At 39.7% G+C, this 16,531-nt stretch overlaps 1 protein-coding gene across 1 annotated transcript; it reads left to right on the forward strand.

Moving 5' to 3' along the window:
- Window positions 1–150: 150 nt before the first annotated feature.
- Window positions 151–14,880, forward strand: LOC306933205 (dihydropyrimidinase-related protein 2-like). The gene is made up of 14 exons (XM_079515329.1): window positions 151–287; window positions 3,016–3,104; window positions 3,986–4,170; window positions 5,226–5,390; window positions 7,111–7,172; window positions 7,788–7,868; window positions 7,980–8,048; window positions 8,275–8,395; window positions 8,523–8,679; window positions 10,457–10,598; window positions 11,184–11,354; window positions 11,782–11,961; window positions 12,284–12,467; window positions 12,588–14,880. Exons 1-14 carry the CDS (start codon window positions 246–248, stop codon window positions 12,677–12,679), a joined length of 1,740 nt encoding a protein of 579 aa, XP_079371455.1. The 5' UTR covers window positions 151–245; the 3' UTR covers window positions 12,680–14,880.
- The last annotated feature ends 1,651 nt before the right edge of the window (window positions 14,881–16,531 follow it).

Here is a 16,531-nt window from a genome sequence, read left to right on the forward strand (position 1 = left end):
GAAGCAATCATAATAACGCCTAGCCCTGCTGCAGCGTTAGCAAAAGCTTATGTTCGCTGACGTTTTTTGCTAAGACAATATAGTTAGTAATAAGGTGTGTGTGTAGCAAGCCTACTGCAGTGTGAATTTGCTCTGGGCGTCGACTGGCCATCCATCCAGGCACTGAGCAGAGCATCCATTCCTTTCACTGGTACTGTAGCTAACGTTAGCCAGGAGGCAATTTAAGGCACAGCTGTGTCGTCAAAATGTCGGGTTACCAGGGAAAGAAAAACATTCCACGCATTACAGTGAGTATTGTATGCTTTTATGTCGCAATATATATTTTTTTATTTTGCACTGACGATGTTTTAAACTAAATGCAGCAAAATATCACATCATGGTTGCTGCTACTATAGTAACGTTAGCCAAGTCTATCCATCCATCCATTCATTCAGTCATTCATTAATGCTGCATGCTGTCATCATCGGCTACTGTCACATCGCTGCATGCTATCACTGGTTTGCACAATGATCCGAATTAATTGGTAACAGCAAGTAACGCAGGTTTCTAGCTGTTATCATTGTTCATGTAATGCAACATACATTCGAGCTGGCTTTTTCTTTTTTTATCGCATCTAATTTTGCTGGCCTGCTTCAGCTTGCACTCTATTCAGTTTGCGTCTGCAATTTAGCATTGGATTAACAGTGTGGAGACAGGTTCCATCTAATCAATCGGTGATATGTGACATCCATGTGTCCAGCTGGACTGTCCAGTGATCTTCATGGTCATCAAGCATTCTGCATCAATTAACGTTTATTGTAGTTAAAATAGATGTGGGTTGCCATCCCCATTCCCCAGGTCCTATAACACATTACCTGAGCGGATTTACAATTCATGCAATTTCCTTGCTTTTATTTGAAGAATTTAAGCCAGCTCAGTGAGCCATCCACCCAACACAAGGCACTGCATTTAGGCCTAGCAACCGGAGGACATCATGATTGTTAAAAGTAGTAAAACCTCTTCTGTAAAGTAGGTCACACTGAGGAACATCCACCATAGCCCATTGCTTTATGCTGTGATCATAAAGCATTTATAGCCTGAGTGCATGCAGCTAAAGGTGAAAGCAATTCAGTATAGGAGGCATATCTATATGGATATATATATATATATATATATATATATATATATATGTTGTGACACTAACAGGATAGGCAGTGATTTCTTCTTGTAAATACTATTGCAGTTGGAACTTCATCCAATGATAAGGATGTTGTATCTGCAGCCAGTAGATATGCCTACAGTATACTGGCACTCAGACCATAGTTTGGATTTTGAAAGTAGCCCAAACTGCAAACAAAACATTTTAACGTGGCAACCAAAATGACGTTTTGTAGCCTACCTAAACAATCACAAGTCATGACCAAGTTAATTCAGCTTACCTGGCCTCAAAGATGGTGTCATAGACGGCATGGTACTATACTGTGTGTTTCAATTTAAAACATGCTTCTGCTTGATTAAGCATAAATCATGGATTTAAATGATGATAATACAAAACAAGCAAGCAGTTTTATGCAATTCATTTTATGATAATAGTGTATTGAACCCCTAGGGCCTTTTGACCAGTGAAAAGCCTGCATTGATATAATTGACTTGTTATGTTGATAGTTACTTAAACACTTCAGGACCATGAGGATATTAGTTTAAAGAAAGACGTTACATTGTAAGGCAGGGTAAGGCTGCAGGCAAGCTTATTTGTATATCACATTTCAACAAGAAGGCAGTTTAAAGTGGTTTACATAATGTACTGTGTATTACTGTAAGTGGCAAGTGCATTAAATTGAACTATTATATATTAAATATTCATCCTGTAATTGACATTTTAGAGTTTGTTCTACAGCAGTGTTATTTTGTTCACACAGACAGCATCGTAACCATCTAAATTTGGAGTTAGGCTATATCTCATGATGACCCACTTAGTGGAATAATGGCTTATTCGATCACATCAATACATCCAGTGCTTGAACACATTTAATGTATAAGCCCCATCTCTATGTCCATCCACCCTGACCATTAGTGACTGGACTATACATTGCACTCATCTTAGGTTTGTGTTTCGTCCTGTGGAATCGGGTAAAGCTCCATCTTCATTTGCTGCACCACCTCCACACATATGAGTCCACTTTGGTCCTCTCAGAGTTAAATGAGCACTGCACATTTTGTTGGGTGCTTTCTCCTGAGGCCTCATAGGAGGGTCGTGTGAGACACTCTCCTTCACACTCATTTTATTATATTGTTATTTTTTCCACGCCACTGTTCTTCCATCATTCATCCATTCAGGCGTCCTCCATTCATTCTTACCTCTTCAAGCACTGTCTAATTTGTCTCTGAATGAACCACTTTGGCCCAATGATCATTTTCCATAATTTCTACATGGGATAGCTGGTTCTCCAGTTACAGTAGTAAACAATAATGATCAATATAATGTTTATTAGCAATGTCTTGGTGGGATTCTTCCTAACTTCAGACAATCTCCATAATGGTCTTATTAAATTAATTGATTTAATTAATCATAGTCATTAGTGCATTTTTGTTACTCTTAATGCAGGGGTCTTCAACAGGGGGTCCAGGACCCCTAGGGGTTCCTCAGAGTTACTACAGGGGGGGCGCCAAATCTTTGTGTGATATGAACTATTTATTACATTAACCACTTTAACCCTTTTTTTAAAGGGAAAATAGCAGATCTACAAGCTTGTGATCTTGTAGATTGATTATTTTCGGCTAAGTGGTTTGGTGTATGGGGAAAGAACAGTACAACTGTACAAGTACAAGTTTTCCATGTATTAACATGAATCTAACACAACGCTAAAGTCTATGAATCTATGAAATCAATGAAAATGTTTGATTTGATAAAATAGGTAGTGGGGGTCCCTGCTTCATCCCTCTCAGCTAAGGGGTCCTTGGCCTGAAAAACATTGAAGACCCCTGTCTTAATCTATTGAACAGTGTACTAGACTTCACTGTCACCTCCTTCTTTAGAGTGACCGTCTCCTAATCAAAGGGGCGAAGATAATTAATGATGATCAGTCATTCCTGGCAGACATCTATATGGAGGATGGAGTCATAAAGTAAGTTTTCATCACATTCCTTCGTGGTTTCGTTTTCTTCAACCCTGCAGATTTAATTAGGTGGTAATAGCAGTGCTACAGTATGATGCATACAATTTTCCTGTAGGCTACTATAAATACTGCCACTGCTGCTATTAGTGGTCCAATATGACCTGATAGCCTAATTATCAGGAGTGTGTGATTTCCTCTCTTTGCTGGGTAACACCTATTCTACACTGTCAGCGATGCGAGTGAGCGAACAATGAAATCTCACTAGAATACAGGTTTACGTACCGCAAGCGTGCACTGCAGCAATGTCATCCACCCCTCCTATATTCGCTTGCAGAGTCTCTATTTGAGCAAATCTTTGTGGCCCCAAACACTTTTATTGGTGGAGATCTACATGCTACTATATTTTGTTTATTTGATTGGTTCAGGGTACGTCTCTCAACGCAATGGCCGACACTCCATATCAGGACAGTTTTTCGCGTGATATCGCCTTCAGAATGCTCACTCCTTGCCTGTGTAGTTGAAGTGTTATGCCACTGATCAACTGAAAAACAAAACAAACATATATTAATAATATTAATAATAATAAATAAATACAAAACATAAATAATTTAGCTGAGAATGTGAACTTGAAGTTAAATAACCCAGCCAAGCGCAAATTACTTGGTCTTAAGAAACAAGAAAGAAATGAAATCAGTGATAGCTTGTACTACCAGCATTACAAGCAGCATTTGATCTATAATGTGCAATACTTTTTGTTTTTATATATTGATATACCTTTTCATTATGAGGAATACTTGTTATCTAGATTTGACAAAGATGTATTCCTTCCTACAGTAGACCTATGTATTAGCAGTAATTCGACATCTTAAACTCTGAATCCTCTCTTTCAGGCAGATTGGAGACAACCTGATTGTCCCTGGTGGAGTGAAGATCATTGAGGCCCATGGGCGCATGGTGATTCCTGGGGGAATTGATGTTCACACACGCTTCCAGATGCCCGACCGGGGCATGGTCTCAGCAGACGACTTCTACCAGGGAACCAGGGCAGCATTAGCTGGGGGAACAACCATGATCAGTATGTATAGAACCCAAACGTCCCTATACTCGGGGCCAACGTTCATAGAAAATTGATTGATTGATTGATTGATTGATTGATTGATTGATTGAATACTTTATTAGCAGAAATGTAAACGGTACAGAGTACAGTCAAACACACGTCCAAAGGGATCACCGAAAAAAGTCCTTGCGGTCTTGTTTCTATTCAGATCCTGGTTATTCAATTCATAATCATGACATGAAAAATAACAACAAAATTCAAATCATCATAAAAAGTAATTATAATTAAAAAAAATCACACCCGTGTGAACTGAGTGGTGTAAGGTCTTATATAGACTGATCAGCTGTGGTCTGACGTAATGTCTGACGTAATGAAATCACACCCATGTGAACTGGGTGACCATAGCAACCATGCTCATTTTTTGGTACGAACAGACAGACAGACAAACTAACAAAGCCAGTTGTAGGAGTGGTTTACACCACTCAAAAAAAGATATCTACAGGTTGGGGAAAACATCAGGTGGGGCTAGTTACTTGACTTGACTAAGGGAGGAGCAATCATTTCCTCTCCCTTTGGCCTGCTGAAAGGTGGATTTTCAGGCCTGTTTTAAAGGATGCCAGTGATTTGCATTTTTTGAGGGAGGGAGTCAGGGCCTTCCACACTTGGGTGGCAGTGCTATAGAAGGAGAATTTATCCATGTTTGTTTTGAAAGTGGGTGGTACCAGATCGTTGTTCTAGCTTCCTCTAGTATTGTGCCAACAGCCAATCTACAAGCTCACAATGGCCATTTTCACCACATAGATTTGGTGTAGAGCGAAAAATGGAAGAGAGTATAGTCCCATGGGGGATTCCGGTCAACTATAGTATTTAAGTGGTTAATCTCAAGACAAAGAAACTCTTAGCATTTCTCAATCAAGGGGCATTGTCAAGCAGCTTTACTGAAACACAGTAATCCTCTTCCGACCATGATATCTCTAGCAGCAAATGTGCAGTGATGTCAAGCGTGTGATTGCATTATAACTGTGGACCGTGCACACCAAAGCCCACCTGTACTGATCATCTCTTGTTTCCAGTGGACCATGTGCTGCCAGAGCCTGGTGTGGGTCTGACTGCAGCCTTCAACCAGTGGAGGGAGTGGGCAGACAGCAAGTCGTGCTGCGACTACTCGCTGCACGTGGACATCACTGAGTGGCATAAGGGTGTCCAAGAAGAGATGGAGAGCCTGGTGAAGGACCATGGTATGCATACTCCCAGTGTTGATCTCGCCGACTAAAACTATGATGAAAAATGCTCGTTGACTAGCTTTTTCCACTGACAAAAACTAAATAAAAACTAAGCCATGATGACTAAAACTATGCCTAAATATACTGACAATTTCGTCAACAAATAAAAACTAGTTGTTAGGGTGGGACTAGTGGAGAAGAGATCATTTCATGTTTGGTTGCACTCGGGTGTTACGCTCTGAAAATAGCAGATGTACAAGCTCACAACGTGTCGTGTGTGTTGTGAGCTTGTAGTAGATTGTCTATTTTCAGCATGCAACCAAGTGTAAAATCTGCCATTACGACGCCATTAAGGCGCACCAAAATGCATTTTTAGTAACTAAGATCGTAACTAAAACTAGACTAACAGTAAAACATTTCAGGTGACTAAAATATGACTAAAACTAAATGTTTTTTTATTCAAAAGACTATGACTAAAACTAAATCAAAATTTGGTGTCAAAATCAACACTAATGACCCAACCGTTTGAGTTCATACCAGGACACATTATATAGCCTAACCAGCATTTTGCCACATGACTGAACACACTTCTATTGAGCTGAGTGCTGACAACCCCACACAGTTTGTCATTTAGCCAGGATCGTTTTTATTGAGTTTAAAAATGTTCTTTTCAACTGTCCTAGCCAAGACAGGCAACAGCCTAATTATAATATAATATAAACACAATTACAGACAGAAAATACAACGTCCATATAACATTGACATATTAAGGAATTTAAATCACTTATCCTCTGGTGGAAAGCTGCTATTTGTTAAATGCTTTTAGCACAAATTACTGTTCAGCAATATTTTGGGTTTGGTTAATAGATTGCTAGAGATCACATCTTCTTGTTGGCCGACATTGAGTTATCAGATATTTCCATGGAATGTTTTTATTGGATTATGGATATATTGAGGCTTATTAATATTCACAATTGGCTCAACAAGATAATCTCCACATTTCAACATACTATATTCATAATCCTTTTGGTAGAGCAATGCAAAATCACTTCTGGGTTGTAGGACTACAAACTGTAGCATTCTATTGCTTGGGTTGCTTTCATGGCTTTATCTGTTCTTACTGAGACTGTAAACGTAAAATAAAAACATATAAAATCTTGATTATGATCAAGAAAATGCACAAAAAGGATTTATTGGGTTAGGGTTACAATAATCGATAATCAATCTGAATAAAATCATTTTGAAATTGTAGTCGAAATCTTCTAAAAATAGAGAGAATAGCAGATCGGCAATCTCCGAACGCGCTGTGATTTGACGCGTTGTGAGCTTGTAGATCTGCTATTGCTCGCTGTTTTTGTAAATTTTAAATACAGCTTAAGTATCAGACTAATCGATTGTAAAAAAGCTATTACAATGTTTTTGCCATCGATTCGTTGATATTTTAAAAAATTAAACCAAAACTAAAATACTCTCTATTATTTGATTACTCCAAAAAGTTGATAGAATAATTGCTAAGAAAATAATTAATAGTTGCAGCCCTAAAGTTGATTCTCCTGATTCTAATTCAATTTAACATTGCAAAATCTTTGTGCTGAGCTTAAATTACTCGCTCTTAACTTTGCTGGTCTGTGGTTTATATCCTTCTGTTTTTACTTTCCACTTTCCTCTTTGTCTTTTCATCCTTTTGCACTTCTTATTTTATCCTTGGCTGCTTTCTGTAATTTTCTATCTGCAGGTGTCAACTCTTTCCTGGTCTATTTGGCTTATAAGGATATTTTCCAACTTTCTGACGCTCAGGTATGCTTGGCTATGTATCGCTATTAAATGGACACTGGAGGCTCTCTTGTCTCTCTCTCTCCGCTGCTTAGCTTTCTTAAACGTTGGCAGGCTAACTTGCATAATGACCAGACTATCCTTGTGTCACAATTCTATACGACAATCCGCCATGAGAAACGACAAAATATAATTACCGGTACTTACAAATGCCTATATTCAGCACTGTACATACTATGCGTGGTGTTGATGGGCATCATTGCCCCACAACGTGGAAGGAAGGAAGGAGTAAACAAATCAACTCATGCTGCCTTAAAAGAAGACAGTTACTGAAAACAAAAATAGAAACCCATAAATCATTGGGGGGGAAATCGGCAAGTTGTTTTGTGCTATATATATATCACTGTTGAATTTGAAATTTGTGGTATAATGATTACCGAAAGAGACCATTGTTAGTCCAAATGGTGGTACATGCATATTACTAGAAATCATTATCATCATTATCAATTATTACAAAACAAAATACCCCAAAGCTTTAAAAACTAAAAATGGTATATCTACTAACTATAAAAAAGTAAATGTATTATATTAGTATATAGTAGAATTGAGACACAGTTTGTATACAATCACTCTCTGTAGATGTATGAGGTCTTCAGTGTCATCCGAGACCTTGGAGCCATTGCACAGGTCCATGCTGAGAATGGGGATATCATTGCTGAGGTAAAAAAAAATCATTCAAATCAAAAAATATTGCGTTTATACTGTATATGTATATAATATCTTCTTTCTTTTTTTAATCGTAATACAATTGTTCTTATTTTGGGTCTTTAGGAGCAGCGCCGCATTAAGGAGCTGGGCATTACTGGTCCAGAGGGCCACGTGCTTAGCCGTCCAGAGGAGGTACGGTACTCTATAACTGCCATTCATCTCTGAAGTCTCACCTTCCCTCTCTTACAGCTCAGAGGTTTAAAGTGCCTAAAAACTCTAAAAAGTAATCTGATAATGGATACAGCATGTAAATATATTGTTTATGCTGTTTATAAAACTGTCATGTCAGCCAGAAAACCAGCATGGCAGCCAAATAGGTGTCTGGCTTAATTTGTGTGTGGTCTGTCCTGCTTTGCAGGTGGAAGCAGAGGCAGTCAACCGCTCCGTCACCGTAGCCAATCAGACAAACTGCCCTCTCTACATCACCAAGGTTATGAGCAAGAGTGCTGCTGATGTCATTGCCCTTGCCAGGAAAAAGGGTGAGGAGAATGAAAAAAACAACTAAAATTGGCTCCATTTTCTTCACTGCTTCAATTCTATGCAGTCTGACTTTTGACATTTTGACACTTGGGGCGTGGGGCATGTGTGGCCTGTCTATTGTAATAGGTGCTGTGGTTTATGGAGAGCCCATCTCTGCAAGCCTGGGCACTGACGGCACCCATTACTGGAGCAAGAACTGGGCTAAAGCTGCAACCTTTGTCACCTCTCCACCACTCAGTCCAGATCCCACCACTCCCGACTACCTCAACTCTCTGCTCTCCTGGTAGGTGCTCCAGTGACAGGGTCCTAAATATAGCTCATTCACCATGGTAAATGTCTTTTATATCCACCCAGCCATGTTTCAAACTTACTGTCATCAACTCATCTTACCAGGGTGCTTGTAATGTTTGTATTGTTTGATCATTCAGCATAGCTGTGTCCAATAGGTGGCGTAGTTGCACATGACATTTCTTCACATGTCATCTTCAATGTATATTGTTCATTGTGAAAAAGAAGATGCTTTTTCTATAAGAGCTGAAAGGAGGTTGACATTTTTTTTAGACCTTTAAAAAAGGAAGATTTTTTTTTCTTCTTAAAGGAGCATTCAGTGATTTGGGTGATTTGGAAAACCACCCAGTCCGCCCCGGTAACAAAATGTGCACATGCACGCTCTACAGTGGGGGGAAGTGCAACAGGCCAACAGCACGTGCACCAAGGCCCGCCCCCACTCGATCATGATTGGAGGAAGGTCCCACTCATCCTGATTGGATGAAGGTTTTGCCACCCGCCACCAAAACTGAAACTAGGGTTTTTTGACCCCAGGGGCTCACTGGGGACAGGGAGGAACTCCTTATATGGTCAGCACACTCTATAGTAGGGAGGATTATCCAGAAAAAAAGAAAAAATAAGTGATATTTGAATTAAGTCAAATCACTGAATATACCTTTAAATGTGTTTGAAGTAATACGCTCACACAAGATGAAGATTCAAATTGTTATAGTCTAGATCGGCTATTATCAAGGGCTGCCAAAATACATTTTGTCGACATCAACTGTAGATTTAGTCGACTAAAATCGTATGATATTTAGTCGACTAACACTAGATTAAACATTTTAGATGACTAAAATATGACTAAAAGTAAAACAATATTTATTCAAAGGTCTATGGCTAAACTAAATCAAACGTTGCTGTCAAAATCAACACTGTTCAATAGACATACAGTATATGGGGCAAATAGGCATTAGGAGGCACGGCTTGCTCTCACCAATAGGATGGCCCCGTTGACATATTGCTCCGAGCAGCAGCAGCAGCCATTTATTTTTAGTATTTATTTATCTATTTAGTATTTACGTGTACTGTATCTATAACCTCACGTCACCTGGCTTTCCACCGTGGAGGAATTTTAAACTAGAGGAATAATTTTGGACGATGACAAGTGGTGCCTGATGACGATGACGTAAAGTTATTTCCGCTCCGACTGGATCGGAAAATGGTATTGATCCCAGGCTAATGGTTCAGACCATGGTATTGATCCCAGGCTAATATATCTGTGGTTCACTTCAGACCATGTTGGACCATGTCCAATAGGTGTCAGTATGGAGTTCAAGAACAGCTGTTGTACCGGTAGTTGAAGTTGTTCATCTTTGGTTTTATTGGCATTGCCCTATCTATGAGTGACATAAGAGGCTTTTTATATATAATAATCCAATTCAAAGATATTAACATAAATGGAAGACACTTTACGTCTTCCATTTATGTTAATATCTTTGAATTGGATGATTATGAGAAACTTGAGCTATGTTTCAGGAAAGTAGCTATTGTTGTGGAGAATTTTATATGTCAGGCTTGGGAAGGAAGATAGAACACTGTATGAATCTGATCTGTAATATATTGGAATGTATTACCCTGTATGTAATTCAAACACGCTTGAATTGTAAAGTAGTGTATTTATGGGTAAATGTACCCATGAGGGTAAATGATACACTTCAATCAATCTAGAACGCAGAAACCTTTCTTGGAGAATCAGTTAGTACTTCTTTATGTTTATGTCCTTCCTCCAGTGGGGACCTGCAGGTCAGCGGTAGTGCTCACTGCACTTTCCACACCTCTCAGCGTGCTGTGGGCAAAGAGGACTTCACCATGATCCCAGAGGGTACCAATGGAACTGAGGAGAGGCTGTCCATCATCTGGGACAAATGTGTGGTAAGAGAGAATACCTATACATGTACAGAGTAGTGCTGCACAATTCATCGAAAAACGATCGAGCTCTAGATTCAGACACCTATGCAATCTCATTTTGTGAAGAATTGTGAAGAATCGTGCAGAACTAGTTGGCTGTCCAATTCATTGTAGTTACTCATTTTAGTAACTCTCTAAAATGAGAATTGTGTGAGAATCATGATCTCAATTCTTGTGAAGGAGAATCAAGATTCACTTTTCTGTTTGGATGTATGGGCTGTCAAGACCAGAAAGTAGTTTTTTTGCCACTCAGTAGGCGTTCCCACATAACGTCCGGGTATGATGATGATGTTACACACATACCCTCTATAGCACATCTACAAACTCAAAATGCGTCGCAGCCTGTAGGTCGGCATTATTCGCCACGTGACACCGTCATACAATGAAGTATAAAATTGGCTTAATGGTTTTAATTAGCACTCAGGATTGTACTTATTTCTACAAGGTTCCTATTATCGAGTGTGCTGTACCTGGGTGTTACTGACTAGGATTAACAAAATATATTTCATGTATATATAATGTTTAAAACGTTATCCTCTGTCCCACAAGGTGACTGGTAAAATGGATGAGAACCAATTTGTGGCGGTGACGAGCACCAACGCCGCCAAGATCTTCAACTTGTATCCCCGCAAGGGCCGCATTGCCGTGGGCTCTGATGCTGACCTTGTGATGTGGGATCCAGATGTTACCAAGATCATCTCAGCCAAGAGCCACAACCTGGTTAGATTTTAACAAACGTTTGCTGTTTGTTCCTCCTCATGGTTACGGTGATGATGATGGCCATGCATGCCATGTTTCTTAAGTTCCTCTTTTGATCTCACCACTTAACGCACAGAAAATAGCGGAATGGCAGCCGATTGCTTTGATAGGTTTGGATTTGGATTGATTTGATTCAAGTAACGTCCAAACCACACCCATGCCCAATTCAGTGCTGATTACCGTGTAGCGCATGTTTGGCACAGTAATAATAGCAAAATGGCATTGGCCACGCCTCCACGTGTTACTTTAAGACATAAGACCTGGTGGTCTTGCATGTCTTAATTAAGACGTAATAGGGCCCTGCACAGGACAACCTCTTTGTCTTACCTTTGCCTACCACCCTTCTCTCACATCTCTATCATCAGAGCTCTTCACTTCTCCCCCACAGGCTGTGGAGTATAACATATTTGAGGGCACTGAGCTGCGTGGAGGTCCTCTGGTGGTCATTAGCCAGGGCAAGGTTGTATTGGAAGAAGGTAACCTTCACACCACAGAGGGCTGCGGGCGCTATATCAGCCGCAGGCCTTTCCCTGACCATGTGTACAAGAGGATAAAGGCACGCAGCAGGGTGAGTCCTTTTTCCACATTGTAATCAGCTGAGCCTACCTGGTATAGTGTTCCATATATGGAGTGATGAGTATAAATGATGAAAATACTTACCGAAGATTTATCAAATTCAATATTTTTTATTGAAAACAACAAATTATGTTAAAATTGTACAATTAAAAAATATATATTTTGACTGCTGGATTAACATAATTCAAGATTTCAGTTGATAATTTGTGATGACCTGATGACCATCGCCTTATATTGCCATAATGTTATTATATAATTAGTTGCATAGATTAACCAAATGAATTAATCAACAACGACAATGGCCTTGGACACAGCTGACAGAGCTGCGAGGAGTTCCCAGGGGTCAGTATGATGGTCCAGTGTCTGAGGTGACTGAGCCTCTCAAAGTGAGGTCCACAGGGTCCTCGGTGAAGACCTCCCCTGCCAAGCAGGAGCAGCAACAGCAGCAAGCTCCCCAGCCCGCCCGTAACCTTCACCAGTCTGGATTCAGTCTGTCTGGTGAGTACAAAACAAAACTGCCGCAGCCATGAGTTGCCCAGTGTTTGCATCACCTGGCATTTGCAGATGTCCAATTATTACCAGAAGGTCAATGTAGCTGTCTAAATCTCTTAATCGCAGGTGCCCAATTTGATGATAACATTCCTCGTCGTAACACCCAGCGCATCGTTGCTCCTCCCGGTGGAAGAACCAACATCACCAACCTCGGCTAAGCTCTCGTCTCTGTGAACCGGGGTGTGGGCAGCAAGAGACCAGAGGCCGTTTGCAGCACAGAGGTTGTTTCATCTGGGTAACAACCTCTGGCACTCTGACACATCCCACCCCTCAAACATGCACTCCATCCATTTTTGGGAACACACTGCTACGTCATTTAATGTAAACACGATGTTTTGTTCTAACTTCCTGCCATTTTATTTTTTACAGAAGAGTCAAGTGAATTGTTGAGAATATGCACTGGTGGTGGAGTTATATAACCTGCAAAGTAAAATTATGCATTTAACATTTTGTTTGGAACTTGCAGTATTTTAGCAGTGGACAAAGTATTCAAACGTACAGATTACAAAGTACATTTTCAGAAATTGTGAAAATAGCAGATCTACAAGCCCACAACATGTACGCTATGACACATTGTGAGCTTATAGATCGGCTATTTTCACTATATTTTAAATGGGGCTTAATGGGGTTAATTCTTCATAATGTATTTTTGTACGTTTCGGTCCCTTCCTATAAATGTACTGGACAATAAAGTACATCACAGTACAGTACTCAAGTAAAGGTACTTAGTTACTGTTCACCACTCATTTTAACTTCTCCAGGTGTTACTTATGCTGTGTACTATGCATGCAGTCTATTATTGTGTGTCTTGCTGCTGCAGGTCAAACTAAACAATTCACTTCAGTCTTCCTTTGGTCTCATTGTTGCACATGCTCCTCTTTTCTTTGAATCGTCTTTTGTTTTACGTTTTTGCCTTGTGATACGACTGGTTTTGTGCCACAGTAAAACATTAACTCTGAATTATTAGTGTTTGAATGCACTGACTGCACTAAATGGAACTGAAAGGGTATTGTAGTGCTAACCCATTCAAGGTTATTATTTAGGGTCACCTCATTATTTCCCACCCCTTAGTATGGGAACCTTTGACAATAGGGGAAAGAAGTATGTACCGGTATTTTCCTGTATTTGGAAATATGTGAAGTTGTGAACCATTTGCCTCATCCCATTCCATTTTCAACGTCACTTGTCGGATGTTGCCGGGACGACGATGACGTCCATTAATCACACTGACATTGAGAGACCTGCTTCCCAACACCCTCTCTGCACTTGGTGCTATACATTGTATACAACCATTGCTGTGTATGTGCAGATAATGGTATATTAATATTATGTTGTTTCCTATCTCCACTTGAACCACTTTCAACCTGGCCTCCCTATTTTGGGCACGTCTTTATAGACATAGGGGAGACGGGACCACAATTTTCAAAGAATTCCAAAAAGAAAATCAGAAATAGTGAAGATAGTAAATCTAGATTGACTCATCTATTTTTCGTTATTTGTCATACAATGAAGTATATAGGGCTTAAGTGGTTTAACGCAGCAGCTGTAATGCTTTGTTAATAACTGTGGTAGGGGTAGCATTGCCATATAATCTGTTTTATCCAAATTGGTTTTGCCTTTGCACCTGTGAAAAAAAGATCCAAATGGTGAATACTGTATGTGAGATTGCAACCTTTGTATTGGATATGTCTGTACTATTGGTATGTATATGATGTTTGTTAATCATAACGACTTGCCTGCCTGTTCTATAAGATACTACATGTGAGAATCATGCATCTATGAAGGTTCTTTGAAGAATTTTTACCATAAGCTTTGAGACCTGATGAAAAGTGCTTCTTGTATGTATATGAAATCCACGACAGGGTGCTGATAATGATGTGTCCTTGGTCATATGGTTCCTTAGACTAGCTCCTCTAAGTCCTGTTGATGTTGTGAATGAAATTGAAATGTTCTCCTTCTATTGCCCGTTTTACCTATCATACGTTGCTGACCCTAAACTTGTCAGACGTACACTTTACAAAGTACACATATTGATACAGTATGTAGCACTGTGTGAAGTGCTCTGTTTTGACCAATCCTCTGCACATTGTAAAACTTGGAATTATTTCTTCATTGCCTTGTCAAGTGTTGGTTTTATATGCCAAGCTAGTGTGTGAAGTGAACTGCAGTTGGAGAGGTTTCTTGGTAGTTATTGTTTTTGTTTTGTTTTTTCTTCACATTGAGCACTGTTGTTGCTTATCTCTGAGCTCGTGTTATAATCTTGGTCACGTATGTTTTATAGACTATCAGGATTTGGGGGAATTCTACAGTAGTTCCTGACAGCATTCAATCCTATCAGTGTTGACGTCAATGGATTAAATCAGTGAAAATGGAACACAAAGGTATTTGCATCTATTTTTTATTGGGTATCCAAATAATTTGATGTCATTTAAGGATTGTAGGCAGGAGGTATGAAATCAAAATTGGAAAATAAAATGTTATGTTCTGCACGGCTCTGCTTTGAGAGAGGGAGAGAGTCTGACTATTTAGCCCACGCAATAACACTGCCAATGTTGGGTACCGAAGCAGATCCAACACAATATCCCAGCAATGACGGTCAAGCTGATGAAACGGCATGAAGTGCTGCGTTTTCGGCTTGTAATAAGTAGGTGAAACAGTACTGTGCTTGCATTTGAGACAACCACACTAAATGTATTTATTGTATGTATTCACAAGAGCACATACTGTTACTTTACGCACATGTACACACCATCACACTACTCTCAAAGGGCTAGGTGTAGTTAAACTTAGCCCGAGCTAAATTAATGCTGTTGCATTTAGATCTAAATGCAACGACATTAGAGCAGAGCTAAGTTAAACTAGACCCTTGCTATAATGAGAAGCGCTGACATTCTCAAATATGGATGTGTAAATTGTGCAGTATTGTTATACAGTAACAGTATTGTGTGTTTTCTATAGGTTTCCAAGGTTTGCCATAATTTGTACTTCTTATTTGAATGAATGAATGAATGAATGAATGGCAACAATAGAGACAGCCTTACACTAGGTGGAAGTATTGAGACACTGCAGATCATTGGGCTCTCCCTAGCTCTGGAGATGTCCATAAGGCTATGGACCAGAGCTAGGCTCTCCCATTGGGACACATGGATGTCCTAACATCCATGTCACTTTGAATGCACACACTAACCAAAGGTTTATGATTCCTTGGATTCAATGTCCTGAGAGTTGCAACGGTTGCCCAATTAGACTTTAGAAATGTTGCACACAGCCACACACTGCTTATAATCCAGGGAAGGAGGGCATCGTACCAGCTACTATGAGAGTCAAAGACATATTGTACAGGTTTTGCAGAGATGAAAGCTCACAGGGACGTGTGTTGGTGGAACATGATGAGTCATCAGTGTTAAATAGTTAGGGTTGCACTGAGAGGCAAAGAAACCACTACCATAGCACTATTCTGACCACAATTCCTCCTTGAACACCTTCCATTTGTCAGTTGTCACTGATAGTAAATATTTATTTGGCTCTCATCAGTTGAATGCCGTCAAGATCCAAGCTTTGAAGATGGCCTGAATTTCAGTCCAATTACATTCCAAGTGTCAAGAGACTCAAGACTGAGGGGTCAGAAATTTGCATCATTGCTCAAGTACAAGATATGACATGAACCCTAGTCAAACAAACAGACAGGATTAATGGTCAAGTAAATGTGCTACAAAATAACTAGAATGCCAGGTAAACATCAAACTTTCATCTGTCTAAACAGCATTATGCGTATGTCTAATAGAGCGCCGAAGTCCTGACGTCACTCGCTAGTCCCCAGTTTTTGATTGATTGATTGAAAATTTTATTAACAGTTTGCAGAATTACAGTACATTTCAAGCACAAACTCAATACAAAGGCTGTTAACTGTGAGTGGACGACCCAATTAAGCATTACACTTGTTTACAACAGGGTCCACCATGTTCAATTCATCAAAACATTTAGAGACGTACAAATAGACACTTCTATAT

This window comes from Electrona antarctica (assembly GCF_951216825.1).
Source record: "Electrona antarctica genome assembly, chromosome: 12".
NCBI lineage: Eukaryota > Metazoa > Chordata > Actinopteri > Myctophiformes > Myctophidae > Electrona > Electrona antarctica.

What these genes read in the sequence shown, in the direction of transcription:
- LOC306933205 (XM_079515329.1), top strand. Translation starts at nt 246, where the DNA reads ATGTCGGGTTACCAGGGAAAGAAAAACATTCCACGCATTACA. An exon ending in TGGGGGAACAACCATGATCA is followed by an intron (nt 4,171 to 5,225) that starts GTATGTATAGAA and finishes TCTTGTTTCCAG; the next exon opens with TGGACCATGTGCTGCCAGAG. An exon ending in CTCAACTCTCTGCTCTCCTG is followed by an intron (nt 8,680 to 10,456) that starts GTAGGTGCTCCA and finishes TCCTTCCTCCAG; the next exon opens with TGGGGACCTGCAGGTCAGCG.